This window comes from Mus pahari, chromosome 9 (genome assembly GCF_900095145.1).
Source record: "Mus pahari chromosome 9, PAHARI_EIJ_v1.1, whole genome shotgun sequence".
Classification (NCBI taxonomy): Eukaryota; Metazoa; Chordata; class Mammalia; order Rodentia; family Muridae; genus Mus; species Mus pahari.
Genome location: NC_034598.1, coordinates 48811950 through 48828202, shown reverse-complemented (window position 1 = coordinate 48828202; position 16253 = coordinate 48811950). Strand labels below are relative to the sequence as shown.

At 47.8% G+C, this 16253-nt stretch overlaps 1 protein-coding gene across 3 annotated transcripts in view; it reads left to right on the top strand.

Moving 5' to 3' along the window:
• The window catches only part of Stat2 (signal transducer and activator of transcription 2), a 24023-nt gene that overhangs the window by 2591 nt on the left and 5179 nt on the right, over positions 1 to 16253 (top strand). For 2 of the 3 annotated variants that reach the window (XM_029542601.1, XM_029542600.1), the window contains exons 2-22: positions 4363 to 4500; positions 4625 to 4775; positions 5002 to 5097; positions 5458 to 5547; positions 5636 to 5711; positions 6091 to 6176; positions 6334 to 6485; positions 8977 to 9135; positions 9236 to 9328; positions 9517 to 9576; positions 9916 to 9933; positions 10478 to 10580; positions 10662 to 10709; positions 10790 to 10873; positions 11040 to 11138; positions 11237 to 11372; positions 11479 to 11531; positions 11649 to 11743; positions 12485 to 12621; positions 12792 to 12974; positions 13170 to 13227. In XM_029542601.1, coding sequence (XP_029398461.1) covers positions 4370 to 4500; positions 4625 to 4775; positions 5002 to 5097; positions 5458 to 5547; positions 5636 to 5711; positions 6091 to 6176; positions 6334 to 6485; positions 8977 to 9135; positions 9236 to 9328; positions 9517 to 9576; positions 9916 to 9933; positions 10478 to 10580; positions 10662 to 10709; positions 10790 to 10873; positions 11040 to 11138; positions 11237 to 11372; positions 11479 to 11531; positions 11649 to 11743; positions 12485 to 12621; positions 12792 to 12974; positions 13170 to 13227 — 2108 coding nt within the window. In that variant the 5' untranslated portion in view covers positions 4363 to 4369. The remainder of the gene's footprint in view (positions 1 to 4362; positions 4501 to 4624; positions 4776 to 5001; positions 5098 to 5457; positions 5548 to 5635; positions 5712 to 6090; positions 6177 to 6333; positions 6486 to 8976; positions 9136 to 9235; positions 9329 to 9516; positions 9577 to 9915; positions 9934 to 10477; positions 10581 to 10661; positions 10710 to 10789; positions 10874 to 11039; positions 11139 to 11236; positions 11373 to 11478; positions 11532 to 11648; positions 11744 to 12484; positions 12622 to 12791; positions 12975 to 13169; positions 13228 to 16253) is intronic. The other variant, XM_021205188.2, reaches the window with a different exon arrangement.

Genomic DNA, 16253 nt, shown 5'->3' with positions numbered 1-16253 from the left:
CACTTTGTAGACCAGGCTGGCCTCGAACTCAGAAATCCGCCTGCCTCTGCCTCCCGAGTGCTGGGATTAAAGGCGTGCGCCACCACACCCGGCTCTTTTTTTTTTTTTTTTGCCTTTGCATAATTTTTGATCCTTGCACAAATGAATGAATAAATAAATGAATAAATAAATAAGAAAGACATCCTTAATCATTATGTATGTGTGTGTGTATAACATATACATCTAATACGTATAAACTATAGTCCTAGAAGGTGAGACTGTTTGCTTAAGGTTACACACAAAGTCTAGTTTATTTCAGAAAACCTTATTCGGGCTGGAAAGATGGCTCAGCGGTTAAGAGCACCGACTGCTTTTCTGAAGGTCCTGAGTTCAAATCCCAGCAACCACATGGTGGCTCACAACCATCTGTAATGAAATCTGACTCTTCTGGAGTGTCTGAAGACAGCGACAGTGTACTCACATATAATAAATAAGTTAATTAATTTAAAAGAAAAGAAAAGAAAAGAAAACCTTATTCAGCGCAAAACTGATATCAGAGAGTGACGACGCTAACTAGAGAAAGGACCTTGTTGCAGCCCCTATAGCCAGTGTGCAGTTCACTTATGCAGACTTTGGGTGTGAGGGTTAAGACAGGGTTTCTCTGTGTAGCCCTCCTGTCCTGGAAACTCAGAGATCCGCCTGCCTCTTCCTCCCAAGTGCCGGGATTAAAGGTGTGCACCACCACCATCCAACAAGTTTTTGTTTCTTAGAAGCAACACAGGTATATAACTTAAAGAGTCAAGTGCCTGTTTGGAGGTGTAGCTCAACTAGAGCTTTCACAGAGAGTAAGGCATGAGGATCAAGGATCGCAAGAAAGCTAAAATGAAAACAAATACTTGGTTTTAAGAAAGATTGGATCAGGGCTACGGAGATGGCTCATCAGTTAAGAGCACTGCCTGCCCTCCCAGATGTCCTGAGTTCAATTCCCAGCCATGGTGGTTCACAACCATCTATAATCCTAGAGTCCTATAGGATCCAATGCCTCTACTGATCTGCGGGTGTACATGCAGACAAAACATCCAACATATACATAAAATAAAATTTTAAGGAGAATAATGATCTCCTGCCCAGTCTCTTCCCTTCTCCATGCCTGCCTTTAAGGAAAGAAAGTCAGCGCCTGGACTCTGGTGGCGATGTTTGCAATGTCGTAGAATCATGTGACCTTTGAAGAACACTTGTGTTTCTTCTAATCTTTTCGGCTCTAGGTACAATAAGAGTAAGATCTTTTATTTTTTTCTTTTTATTTATTCTTCTCTCATACAATACATCCTGACCATATCCTCCATTTCCTCCACTTCTCCCAGTGCCCCCCCCCATCTCTCCTCTTTCCCAGATCCCCTGCTTGGATCCAGTTCCAAAGGTTCCTAAAGCAGTCAGGGACACTCCACTCCCACTCTAGGAGTTCCACTACCTCCCCCCCCCACACGCACACACACGCACAAGCTAAACAACCACGACATATTTGCAGAGCACTCATCTTGGAGTGTTGCAGGCTCCATGATTGCTGCTTCAGTTGCTGTGAGCCCCTATGAACCCTGCCTCACTGATTCTGTGGACAGTATTCTCGTGGTGTCCTCATCCCTTCTGCCTCCTACCGTTCCCCCCCCCCCAAAAAAAAGCAATTAAATGATTCCTAGTGATATTCTGCTGTACTCACAGATCAGTGCCTAGGGGCTTCCTGTGGCAGCTGGTGGGAGCAAGATGAAGTATTTATTTATCTATTTAGTTATTTAGTGTATGTGAGTACACTGCGGCTTTCTCCAGACGCACCAGAAGAGGGCGTCAGATCCCATTATAGATGGCTCTGAGCCACCATGTGGTTGCTGGGAATTAAACTCAGGACCTCTGGAAGAGCAGTCAGTGCTCTTAACTGCTGAGCCATCTCTCCAGCCCCATGATGAAGTTTTAATTCCCATTATAGATAAGAGACAGCATCGAGAAGGGAAAAGTGGGTGAGCACACATGGCTCTGCCTGCTTTTATATGAAACTTCTGGGTCTTCACAAATTTGGCAATTCACCCAAAGACCAGGAATTTCACAGAAGTCATACAAATGCCCCAGTCTGAAAGATCCAATAGCTCTTTGTGTGGCTAAGTCTTTGCCGGGAGGTGGGCAGTTGATAAGGGGTCTTTCCTTACCTGCCCCTAAGGAAAGCTTCAGGGCCAACAAAAATCACTGATACTCAAGACCAACATGGGTCTTTACTGTTTAGCTTTAGCCCAGAATAAACAAAACAAACTCACAAAAATCAATGGAAATTAAGTGGATGAGCTAGGTGCCATTAGTAGAAATATCATTTAGGTTGAATAATATGTATGTTAGCAACCCTTATACTTTTTTTTTCTTTGAAGCAGGGTCTTATGTAGCCTTGGCTGACCTCAAATTCATTATGTATCTAAGGCTGCCCACAGTGCTCCTGTTTCCAACTGCCAGGTGTTGGAATTACATGCATGTACCACAGGACTTCTACTGATACTTTTGTGTGTTTCAAAGTTACCACTAAAAACTATTAAATAGTATTCCCTAGAAAAACTGCAGTAAATTATAACAACAATTACTTTTGGAGAGAAAGAAAAAAGACCAAGACTGGGAGTAGGGGCAATGTAAACTAATATTTTTATATCTTTAAAAATTAGTTTATCTTTCTGCCCTTTCTTTCTCTTTTCTCCCTGACCCCCTTCCTCTCTCCCCTTCTCTCCACATGTTCCTGGCTGGCCTCTTCTCTTCCCTCCTCTTCCTCCTCCTCCTCCTCCTCCTCCTCCTCCTCCTCCTTCTTCTTCTTCTTCTTCTCTCTCTCTCTCCCCTCTTCCTCTCAACTCCCCCCATTCCCATGCCCTAAATAAACTATTCTATACTAATTATATATATATATATATGTATATAAATAGCTGGGCAGTAGAGGCGCATGCCTTTAATCCTAGCACTCGGGAGGCAGAGGTAGGCAGTTCTCTGAATTTAAGGCCAGCATGACCTATAGACTTGTAGGACAGCCAGGGCTACACCAAGAAACCCCATTTGAAAGACAAAGCAAGAAAAAATTGTTTTATGTGTATGTATATGTCTTAGCTGAAGTAGAACTTTCTGGATGTGTCACGTGGTACACACTCCGACGTGTTTTCTGGTGAGTCTGCATCACCTGACATCCAGGATCTTCTTCGCTTTATTAGGGTTTTGTTGCTGTGAAGAGACACCATGACCACAGCAACTCCAATAAAGGAAAACACTTAATTGGGTTTGGCCTATAGTTTCAGAGATTGGTGGTGGGTAACAGGGCGGTGGTGTACAGGCAGACATGGTGCTGAAGAAGGAGAGGTCTACATCTTCATCCAAAGGCAGCGGGAGACTGTGTGCTACATTGGGCAGAGCCTGAGCATATAAGACCTCAAAGCCTGCCCCAACAATGACACACTTCCTCCAGCCAGGCAAAACCTACTCCGACAAGGCCACACCTCCCAATAGTGCCACTCCCTGTGGGCCGATGGGGGCCAATTACATTCAGACTGCTTCGGTGTGTGCGTTTTGCTACGTGTATGTAGGTACACCACTTAAATGCCTGATGGCCTCAGAGGTCAGAAGAGGGTACAGATCCCTTGGGACTGGGGTGTAAGTAGTTGTGAGTCATCATGTGAGCCCTAGGAATCAAGTCTGGTCCTCTAGAACAAGTGCTCGTAAACACTGAGCCATCTCTCCAAACCCTTTTAGCTATCTTTTAACTGTATAATTGAAACATTTTAAATAAGAACAAAAATCATAGAGATGTCTCAGCAGTTAAGAACACTGCTCTTCTATAATGGGATCTGATGCCCTCTTCTGGTGTGTCTAAAGACAGCTACAGTGTTCTCCTGTGTGTTGTGTGTGTGTGTATGTGTATGTGTGTGTATCTTAAAAAACAAAAAAGCAAAAATCACACACCCCTACCTGGTGGCTCATGACTAAATCCCAGCACTTAGGAGGCTGAGGTAGGACCACTTTGACTTCCAGTCTACCTGGGTTACTTAGACCCTGGATGTGTTTGTGTTTATGTGTGTGTGTGTTTTAAGGTTTATTTATTTATTTTATGTACATGAGTATGCTGTCGCTGTCCAGACACACCAGAAAAGGGTATCAGATCCCATTACAGATGGCTGTGAGCCACCATGGTGATTGCTGGGAATTGAACTCAAGACCTCTGGAAGAGCAGTCAGTGCTCTTAACCTCTGAGCCATCTCTCCAGCCCTGTTTGTGTGTTTTATAAACCAAACAATAAATAAATAAATCATTAGACTATGGATGATTTGGTTCAATAAAAATGTCCAACAGAGAATGGATGCCTTTTCTACTCAGAGTCCAAATGGCACAGTGGGAGATGTTGCAGAACCTTGACAGCCCATTCCTGGACCAGTTACACCAGGTCTACTCACAGAGCATACTGCCAATGGATGTTCGACAGCACTTGGCTGCCTGGATTGAAGACCAGAACTGGTGAGGGATTGGGGGTTCAGGTGGCTCCTTCTGAGCACACAGGGTCCCAGAGATGTCCTGGGAGGGGTGCAAGATCTCAGAGCAGGGGGTAGTTCTCAGAGCCCTTGTCACGCCCGGTCCTCAGGAAGGAAGCTGCACTAGGCAATGATGACTCCAAGGCCAACATGCTATACTTCAGCATCCTGGACCAGCTGAACCAATGGGACCACTACAGCTCAGACTCCGATCACTTTTTATTACAGCATAACTTGCGAAAATTCAGCCGGGACATTCAGGTACTTGGAAGAGCCGGGAATAGTGGCATGGGGCTGACCTTTGAGTATAGGGTAAGAGCTGGGGTACAAAGTCTGGACGTTGGAGTGTCTCTAGCAGAGTGAATGACTGAATCTAAATTCAGGGACTGTGAAGGAGGAAAAATACTGGAGACATTGAAGGCAGGATCTGGATTGGCAGGTCATTAAGGTAGTTAAATGGGACCATGCCTCTGTTTTTCCTACTTAGACCTTTGCCAATGGCCCTACCCAGTTGGCTGAGATGATCTTTAATCTTCTTCTGGAAGAGAAAAGGATTCTGAATCAGGCCAAAAGAGCTCAAGAGGTAAGGTCAGTGTGATACTGACATTTGAAAGCCCCGGGACAGCAAGGCACCTGGAGGAGAGTCAGGGAGCTCGGCTCAGACCAGGATCTCCTCCACCCTCTGCGGTAAAATTTCAGGTCCTGGAGTGGGGGGGGGGGATGTAGCCCACACCGTTAATCCCAGCATTCTGGACTGCGGAGGCAGGTGGATCTCCTTGAGTTTGAGCCCTGCCTGGTCTATGTAGTGAGTTCCAGAACAGCCAGGGCTATACACAGAGAAACCCTGTCTTGAAAAACAAAACAAATAAACAAACAAACAAAAACCTGACAAAAAAGACAAAGTCAGATTTCAAACATGTTCAGACCCGCTTACTTCATTCAGGTGCAGCCCAGGCCAGTCCCCGAAGCAGTAGTGGAGAGCCAACACCTTGAGATTGAAAATCGAATCCAGGGTTTACATGCGGATGTTGAGGTTGGTGGGTGTGGCAAGTGTTGGGTGGGGAGGACTCAGTTTTCCTACCCTCAGAAGCAGCCTCACTGGGGTCCCATCTCCTCTACAGATTTTGGTGAGATCCATCAGGCAGCTGAAGGATGAACAGGATGTCTTCAGCTTCAGATACACAATTTTCAGTCTAAGTAGGTCCACTCAAAGTGGGAGGAGGACAAGGGCCATCTTTGGGGTCTAGTGGGAAGGACGGATGACAGAAGCTAAATGATCCAGAGAGCAGTGGTCACGTATGTCCGGTGGTAGTAAAGCATCAGCGGTGTCGGGTGTGTTGTGGAGGGTGGACTAGAGATGTACCTGAGGAATAGTTGGCAAATGACAGGGCAGGGGGACGACTGTGTAGAAAACTGCCTTAGCAGATTGAGTGGGCTTCTGGTCCATCCAGAATTTGCCTGTGTGATTCCAGGTGCCTGTACTTTGTCTGGTTCTCCCTTCCTCCCCATCCAACATTTTCTGTTTCCAAGACCCTGGGGCAGACCCTGTGGTCTGAGGTTTGGTCTTGCCTTTCAGAGAAGACATCGACTTCCGACCCCCATCAGAGCCAACAGGCGCAGCTTGTGCAGGCAACAGCCAACAAACTGGACAGAATGAGAAAGGTGGGGGCAGGGCACAGAGGGGGCAGCAGGGAACTGGGGGCCAGGAGAGGGAGGGTCTGAGGGCAGCAGTGGGAGGGGGCAGCAGAGGGGGGTCATGGGGCAGCTGGATAATGGGAGTGGTAAGAGTTACTTAGCCCTCAGGAACTCTCTTTCCTAGGAGGTGCTGGACATCTCTAAAGGACTGGTTGGCCGATTAACCACCCTGGTCGACCTATTGCTGCCCAAACTGGACGAGTGGAAAGTGCAGCAGCAGAAGTCCTGCATTGGGGCCCCGCCACCCGAGCTGCAGCTGGAGCAGCTGGAACAGTGGTAAGAGCAAAAGATAGATGCATTCTTCCCAAACTCATGCACAGTGCTCCTCCTGTGCACACAAGTCCCGGATTTGGTTGTTAGCACAGAAGGAGAGCGGAAAGGCAGGAAGGGGAAGGGAAACAGCTGTAAGTGACGTTTCAGTCTCTTCTGCTGTTCTCTGGTTTGACTGACCATGCTCTCTTACCCATCGTCCTCTCAACTGAGGAGGCCGGAGTCCAGCCTTTGCTTCAGTAAAGAAGAAATGGAATGAAGTTTGCTTTTGAGACAAGGTCTCCCTATGTAGCTTTGGATAGCCTGGAACTCACTGTGTTGACCAGGCTGGTTTTGAACTGACCAGTTCTCCAGCCTCTGCTCCCAGTGTTGGGATTAAAGGTGTGGGCTACCACACGCACTTAATAAAATAAACCCTTAAGAAAGTAAATGGCAAAAAAAAAAAAAAAAAAAAAAAAAAGCCGGGCGTGGTGGCACACGTCTTTAATCCCAGCACTCGGGAGGCAGAGGCAGGNGGATTTCTGAGTTCGAGGACAGCCTGGTCTACAAAGTGAGTTCCAGGACAGCCAGGGCTACACAGAGAAACCCTGTCTCGAAAAACAAACAAAAAAGAAAGAAAGTAATTGGATTATTATAAAATGCACATTGAGATGCTTCTTGATGACTTATTTTTGTTTACAGGGGTTTTGCCTGTGTGTGTGATGGTATTGGATCCCCTGGAACGAAAGATCCAAAGTAACAGTTGTGAGCCACCATCTGTGTGGGTGCTGGGAACTGAACCCAGGTCCTCTTACAGAGCAGCCTGTGCTCTTAACTACTGAGCCATCTCTTCAGATACCATTTCTTTAAACTTTCTACTACTGTGTGTGTCTGTCTGTAAGATGGGGGGCGCGCACATGTGTGTGGTGTGTGTCTAGACCTCAGAGAAAAACTTTGCAGGTTCCCCGCTGCTGTCTTTATTTAGGTCTTTATTTTATGTATGCAAGTACAGATGGTTGTGACCCTTCATGTGGTTGTTGGGAATTTTTTAGGATCTCTGTTCACTCCGGTCAACTCTGCTCGCTCAGTCCCTGCTCTTGATTTGGCCCAAAGATTTATTTATTATTATACATAAGTACACTGTCCACTGTCTTCAGACACACCAGAAGAGGGCATCAGATCTCATTACAGATGGTTGCGAACCACCATGTGGTTGCTGGGATTTGAACTCAGGACCTTCAGAAGAGCAGTCAGTGCTCTTACCTGCTGAGCCATCTTGCCAGCCCACGGCCAAGCTTTCTTGATGAGTTCTTTTACCCACTGTGCCATGTCTCAGGTTGCCAGCACATAGGGCCTGAGTTCAATCCCCAGCAGCCACTTAAAAGCTAGGCACAATACCAGGTATGCACAACCCCAGCACCAGGTGGGTGGACAAGCAGATACCAGGGTTAGCTGGCCAGCCGCTTAAGCAAAACGCTGAGGCCCAGGTTCAGTGAGAGAGATTGTCTGAAAAGAGGTAAAGAGACTCAATTCTAGGCTTTACACACACATGCACGCCCACATGCCCCTGCACCCACGTGTGCGCATGCCTTACAAAATAAAATTAAATGTCATTATGTTAATAAAATTAGTGTGTCGAAGTGGTTTTTTTTTTTTAAAAGATTTATTTATTTATTATGTAAGTACACTGTAGCTGTCTTCAGACACTCCAGAAGAGGGCGCCAGATCTCGTTACAAATGGTTGTGAGCCACCATGTGGTTGCTGGGATTTGAACTCAGGACCTTTGGAGAGCAGTCGGGTGCTCTTACCTGCTGAGCCATTTCTCCAGCCCTCAGTGTTGAAGTGTTTTTACGTTTAATCTTTTGGAGTAAATATTGCTCTGAACACTCTGCCATATGCTACCTGGATTCTGTTTGTGTGTGGTGGGGGTCTCAGTGTCCCAGGCTGACCTTGAAGTCAGTATAGCAGAAAATGACCGAGTCTTCCTGGCTCTGCCTCCTCAGTTCGAATCTCCAGTGTGTACCCCTGGGCCTACTTGATGCAGCATTGGGGATCAAATCTAGGGATTTGTACTTGTTCTAACAAAGGAGCTACATCGGTAACCTTGCATTTACTTATTTGTTTTTAAGACTGGATCACAGTAGCCGGGCAGTGGTGGTGCAAGCCTTTAATCCCAGCACTCGGGAGGCAGAGGCAGGTGGATTTCTGAGTTCGAGGCCAGCCTGGTTTGCAGAGTGAGTTCCAGGACAGCCAGAGCTACACAGAGAAACCCTATCTCGGAAAAAAAAAAAAAAAGACTGGATCACAGTATATAACCCAGGCTAGCCTTGAACTCACAACCCTCCTACTTCGACCTTGAGAGTCCGAGGATCACAAGGATGAAATCACACACCTGGCTCCTAGCTCTTTTTCGCTCAAGTCAGTTTCCGACTCTCTACACTATTAAAGGGAGAGCACTGAAGCCTCAGAGGGGCCCCAGAGAACTTACACATCTTCTCTCCCTGGACTCTTACCCAGGTTGACGGCTGGAGCAAAGTTCTTGTTCCACCTTCGGCAGCTACTGAAGCAGCTGAAGGAGATGAGTCACATGCTTTGGTATCAGGGTGACACGTTCGGCCAAGGGGTGGAGCTGCAGAATGCCCAAGTCATGGAGTTGCTTCAGCGTCTGCTCCAAAGGTCTGTGGCAGCCTGGGAGGCCTCTGTGGAGGAGAAACAAGGAACACGGGGAGATGGTTGTTACAGACGCAGCTGTTATCTTCTCTACCTCTTTCCTTAGGTCCTTTGTAGTGGAAACCCAGCCCTGCATGCCCCAGACTCTCCATCGACCCCTCATCCTAAAGACTGGGAGCAAGTTCACCGTCCGAACAAGGTCTGCGAGCTCGTACCTTGTTTCTCCTCTGCTGCTGCTAGGCCTCCTCTGAGCGTGCAGATCCTTTCCCCTCGTGAAAACTTACGTTCCCCTCCGCCAGTTCACCTTCTCCTCCCTTTGTTCTACACCCCTCTGGCTGTATCGAAATTTGAGATTGACTACTGTATCCCCATCATCTGTCCCCCCAGACTGCTGGTGAGACTCCAGGAAGGCAGTGAATCATTCAAAGCAGAAGTCTCCGTTGACAGGTGAGCTGAGGCAGCTGGAGGACGTGAATAAAACAGGCTGGAGGCACGGGTACCCAGGCTGCCTTCTGCCCATCTGTTGCACGCTGAGCCCGTGCCAGGTCCCAGGTGCCATGTCCCAGACTAGTTTCATATTCCTGCAGCACCACCAGCCAGGTGTGGCCAATACATCAGACAAACACAGACACGAACTCAGAGATTCTGTGTCTCTTCTGCCAGGCCACATGCCATGTCGCTGTGAGCTCAAGAAGGCAGTGTGAGCCTAGGTCTCTCTGACTACCAAGACCAAATTCCTGACTACTTTTACCTCCCAGTAACTTTTTTGTTTCTCTTTCTTTTCAGGAATTCAGACTTACCAGGGTAAGTGCCTGATAAGGACATGTACATGTGTTTATGACCTGTACAAACACACGTCGGGGTTCAAGGGAGGAAGGGGACTTGGGGGTGGGGCACATGGACAAAAGGAGGGGGGATGTCTGAGGTGAAATGGAATTTTGTTTTACTGCTAAGTTGTATTTAATTTTTTTTACAGTTTGCTTAGAGTGTGTGTGTGTGTCTGTATACACACATAATCAAGATAGAAAAATATGAAAGTATGTGTAAGTCAGAGGACAACTCGTGGGCATATTCTCTCCTTCCACCATGGAGTTCCTGGGACTCGAACTCAAGTCTTCAGACTTGTCCGCAAGCCCCAGTCATCCCACTACCCCTTTCCTGCTGTTTTTAAAAACTAACTCTGAGCAAGCTATGGTGGAACACACCTGAACTTTCAGTACTTAGGAGCAAGGGGCAAGAGAATTGTAGGGAAATACAAGGCCAGCCTGGGCTACACAAAGAAAGAAGGAAAGAGAAACGAAGACCCTAACACTGCTCTTTGTCTCCACCTATCTTCTCCCTGGGACAGCTTCCGGAAGTTCAACATTCTGACCTCAAACCAAAAAACCTTGACCCCCGAGGAGGGCCAGAGACAAGGCTTAATTTGGGACTTCGGCTTCTTGGTAAGAAGGGTAAGAAGGGAGCAGGAGCTGGGGCATTTCCAGGCCTTGGCTTCCGGGTCCCTTCCCTGATATTGTTTCCTGAATTCGCAGACTCTGGTGGAGCAACGCGCTGTGGGTGCAGGAAAGGGCAACAACAAGGTAAGGCTGGCGGGTCACTGGAGCGGTGAGCCGAGGCCAGGGACTCACCAGGGTAAGCACTGATCACTGTGACCCCGCAGGGCCCGCTGGCTGTGACAGAGGAGTTACACGTCATCAGCTTCGTGGTGGAGTACGCGTACCAGGGTCTGAAGATGAAGCTGCAGGTGAGTGACGGGAAGCGGAGAGGGAAGAGGCAGCAGGTTTAGAGGAAGGGTCAGGGAGGGCACCAACGGAAGCGTCCTGGAGTGGGGTGTCCTCGACCACGCACCACGCACATGCCTGCAGTTATAAACATCCCGTTCTCTGCCATGTCTCCTGTGTTCCTCCCAGACGGACACTCTCCCTGTGGTGATTATTTCTAACATGAACCAACTCTCCATTGCCTGGGCCTCCATTCTCTGGTTCAACATGCTCAGCTCAAATCCCAAGGTAGGAGGAGGAGGAGGCGGTGGCGGCGGTGGGTGAGGGGCAGAGGCCAGGCCGCCGGAAGGGCTGCTTCTGAGCCTACTCACCCCGAACCCCCGCAGAACCAGCAGTTCTTCTGCCAAGCTCCGAAAGCCCCCTGGAGTTCGCTGGAGCCTGTGCTCAGCTGGCAGTTCTCCTCTTATGTTGGCCGAGGCCTCAATTCTGAGCAGCTGGGCATGCTGAGGACCAAGCTGTTTGGTACCGTTTTCTTTTTGGTCATTCCCTAGCCTCGGCTTGCCCCTACCCGAGTCCTCCGCCTGGCCTTGGCCTCCTTCAGTCATCCGTCTGTGACTCTGGTCCACAGGAAAGAACTGCAAGATGGAGGATGCGTTGTTGTCCTGGGTAGACTTCAGCAAGGTGACATCCTGCAGCCTGCATCCCACTAGTCCCGGTCCCAACACTGGGCCCACCCCCTCCCTTCCCCCCACCACGGGCAGCTCCATATCCCTTCCTCTCTCTCTGTTCCTCCTTCAGCGAGAGAGTCCCCCTGGCAAGATCCCTTTCTGGACCTGGCTAGACAAAATTCTGGAGCTGGTGCATGACCACCTGAAGGATCTCTGGAAGGATGGGTAAGGCCTGGCGTCGTTTTTTCCTCAACTGCGCTCAGGACTGCACTTCGTGCGCCCCCTGGTGGCACAAGGGAGAGACAAAAATAGAACAAAACCAAACAAAAAAAAACAACCAAACAAAAAACCAAAAAACAAAAACCCAACCCAAAACGGTGCAGGCCCCCATTAGTAATAGCAGTTGTGGTCTGTATTTGTCAAGCATCCACTGTGTTGCAGAGCCTGGAGCCTGCAGGGTGCTTCTGTTCTTGCAGTCCTTCTGACCGACCACTTCCACCTTCAGTTCCATGAGGAAACCGAGACTTAGAGAAATTGGGAACTCCATCAGTGGACAGAGTTTAGGGGTGGGGGTGGGTAGAGGTGTGTCAGTCTGTCTCTGTCTATTATGTGGGTCTGGCTGACAGTCCTGGAACTTGCTGTGTAGACCACGTTTGTCTGTCTACGCTTTCCTCTGCCTCCCAAGCGCTGGAATTAAAGGCATTCACTCCTACGCCCAACCCTATTATATTTTTATGTATTTATTTTGTGTGTATGTGTGTCTCTGTCTGTCTGTCTGTGTGGAGGTCAGAGTATAGCTTGCAGGGATCAGTTCTCTCCTTCCCCCATGTGGGTCCTAGAGATTGAACTTAGGCGACCAGGCTGGCATGAGGTCCCTTTCGCTGCTGAGCCATCTCCTCACCCCTCACCTGGGTGTTCTCCTCAGTCTGCCCACCGAGTCCTCACAGCAGGCTTTGTCTGCTCCAGGCTCATCATGGGCTTTGTGAGCCGCAACCAGGAACGCCGACTGCTGAAGAAGAAGATGTCTGGCACCTTCCTACTGCGCTTCAGTGAAACTTCTGAAGGGGGCATTACTTGCTCTTGGGTGGAGCACCAGGATGACGGTCAGCACCCTCCCCATACCATTCCTGCAGTCTGCTTTCTGCCAAGCACCCCGCACACACCCTCCCACCCTGACCCCCGGTCTGCTCTTGGCTTGGGGGCAGTGTCTGTTTGGCCAGGGGACCCCCGGCTTAGTCTCACTCACTTCATGTTACCACACTATGTCCTTCAGATAAAGTCGAAATCTACTCTGTGCAGCCCTACACCAAGGAAGTGCTGCAATCACTCCCACTGACGGAGATCATCCGCCACTACCAGGTTCTTGCTGAAGAGAACGTCCCCGAGAACCCACTCCGCTTCCTCTATCCCCAGATCCCTCGGGATGAAGCTTTTGGGTGCTACTACCAGGAAAAAGGTTGGGGTCCTTGACATACATCCTTCCCAGAACGAAAGTATTGTCGGATATTGATAGATCTGGCTCCCTCCTTTGTGTGCAGTGCAAGCTTGTTAATAAGGAGGTAGCCTTGTCAGGACTGTCTTGTGCTAGGAGAACATTGACCTGTGTGACCAACAAATTGATCTCTCCCATCTCCTGTCTGTATCCCCACAGTTAATTTTGAAGAACAGAAGAAATATTTGAAACATAAACTCATTGTGATCTCTAACAGGTGAGACACAAGCCCTTCACTGGGAGTGCTCTGGCTGACAGTGCTTCCAGCTGCCTAATTCCAGCACTTCCCACCACTCTCCCCCTCCCTAACTCACCAACCTCTGGTGTTTTTCCCCTTCGAGCTGCTCCTCTCTCATGGCTTCCTGCTGCCATCTTTTCCACTGTCTCCCTTATAGTAATGATCACAACTGCTCCTGTTAACGGGACCCTTCCTGATGGCAGAGTACTAGATTTTCTGGGGGAAGAAAATCTGTTCAGTCCTTAAGAGGACCCACTAGGGTAGGTAATAGCAATAGTGGTCATGTGAGTGTCTTTTAAGTTACACGTTCATTCATACGTTTACTGATCAGTCAATCAATCAATTGATCAGTTGATCGACTTCTTTTGTTGTTCTGTTTGAGACAGAGCTACTGGCCTGGAACAGGATGTGTAGTTCAGGGTGGACATAGCTCCCTGCCTCTGCCACTCAGGTGCTAGGAGTAAAGGCACGTGCCACCAATGCCCGGCTTATTTTTCACTTTATGTGTATGCACATTTTGCCTGCATGTATGTATGTGTATACACGTTTTTCCTGCATGTATGTACGTGTACCACTTTTTTTTTTTTTTTTTTTTNGGATGTGACACCCTCTGGGGTTACTTTTTTTTTTTTTAAGATTTATTTATTTATTATATGTAAGTACACTGTAGCTGTCTTCAGACACTCCAGAAGAGGGCGTCAGATCTTGTTATGGATGGTTATGAGCCACCATGTGGTTGCTGGGATTTGAACTTGGGACCTTCGGAAGAGCAGTCGGGTGCTCTTACCCACTGAGCCATCTCACCAGCCCCCGACGTATACCACTTTTGTGTCTGGTGCCAGTGGAGGACAGAAGAAGGTGTCAGAATCCCTTGTGCTGGGGTTACAGAAGTCTGGGGGCCATCATGTAGGTGCTGGGATTCAAACCTGGTACCTTGAAAGAGCAGCAGTTGCTGGGCGTGGTGGCGCACGCCTTTAATCCCAGCACTTGGGAGGCAGAGGCAGGCAGATTTCTAAGTTCGAGGCCAGCCTGGTCTACAGAGTGAAAGAAAAAAAAAAAAAAAAAGGAAGAGCAGCAGCATTGCTCTTAACTGCTGACCCACCTTTGCTGCTTACGCCTTTGAGGCAGAGTCTCATGTCACTGAGGCTGGTCTTCTTCCGCCTCCCCAAGTGCTGGGCTTACACCCCCATTTCTATTTTCTGTCCTTCATTTGTTTGTTTTCTGAAATAGGATCACACTCGGAAGCCCAGGCTTGTCTGAAGTTCTTTACGTATCCCTCACTGGCCTTGACCATGTGACCAGCTTCCTGCCTTCTGAGTGTTAGAATTTTTATAGGTGTAAGCTTGCTCCGCCTGGGGTTGGGATTCATTTAATTAGCTATTCCAACGATGACCCAATACCCCACTGTGGGTTTGCATTTTCCTGATAATAAGTAAAACGCCTGTTTTTCATATGATTGGCCATGTGTGTATCTCCTTTTGAGGAATGTGTGTGCAGGTCTTTGACCCAAGCCAGGTATGGCAACATGGGCCTGTAATCCAGCACAGGAGAAAATGAGGCAGGAGGATTGAGCATTTGAGACCAGGTTGGGTTACGTTAATTAGACCCTGTCTCAAAGAAAAAACAGTAGCTCTTTGAGCCATTTGTAAATAAGATGATGTGCTTTTTAAAGATATATTCTCTTTTACCGATGTGAGGGAGGGTTTTGGCTTCTGTGCCTGTGCACCACATGCCTTCAGTGCCCTCAGAGGCCAGAAGTAGAGGTCATCAGATCCCCTGGAACTGTAGTTACAGAAGATGTGAGCCTCCATGCTGGTTCTGGGAACCGAATCCCAGTCCTCCTCTGCAAAAGCAGCCAGTGCTCTTGACCACTGAGCCATCTCTCCAGCCACTTATTTCCCTTTTTACTGTTGAGGTTTTTCTTTTTCTTTTTCTTTTCTTTCTTTTTTTTTTTTTTGTTTTTTTTTTGTTTTTTTGTTTTTTTGAGACAGGGTTTCTCTGTGTAGCCCTGGCTGTCCTGGAACTCACTTTGTAGACCAGGCTGGCCTAGAACTCAGAAATCCACCTGCCTCTGCCTCCCGAGTGTTGGGATTAAAGGCGTGTGCCACCACGCCCGGCTATGTTGAGGTCTTTCTAGTTCCTTACAGCTCCTGGCTGTTAAGAGTTTGTTGAGTGGATAGTTTAGAAGTGTTGCTCCCCACTTGCAAGTTGCCTGTTAACTCGGGTGATTGTTGCTTTTGTTGTGAACTTTCTTGGTTTGACTTAATTGCAGTTGATCTGGTTTCTGCTTTTATTGTGTATGCTTTCAGGGCTAAGTTATTGTCTATAGCACTGTTGCAAGGTTTTTCCCTTTGAGATTTATTTTATTGTAATTATGCATATGTGTCTGTGTGTGGTATGTAGAAGAGGATTTCCCATCTCCAGGGTCTGGAGTTACAGGCAGTTGTGAGCGTCCAGTGTCGGTGCTGGGAGTTGAATTTAGGACCTTTGCAAGAGCAGAATTCTCCTCAAGGTTTTCTTTTAGAATTTTTTAAGTTGCTGTTTGGTAGGTATCTTTTTTTAAAAAAGATTTATTCATTTTATTTTTATGAATACACAGTTGCTCTCTTCAGACACACCAGAGGAGGGCGTCAGATCCCATTATAGATGGTTGTGAGCCACCATGTGGTTGCTAGGAATTGAACTCAGGACCTCTGGAAGAGCAGTCAGGGCTCTTAACAGCTGAGCCATCTTTCCAGTCCTCTTTTGGAATTTTATAAATTCAAGGTTTTTTGTTTTGTTTTGTTGTTTTTGTGTTTGTTTTTTTCTTCCGAGACAGGGTTCCTCTGTGTAGCCCTGGCTGTTCTGGAACTCACTCTGTAGACCAGGCTGACATCCAACTCAGAAATCTGCCTGCCTCTACTTCCCAAGTGCTGGAAATAAAGGCGAGCGCCACCACTGCCCCACTAATTTCAAGTTTTATGTTTAGGTCTTTGATCTCTCTTGTGTAGTTTTTTTTTTTTTTT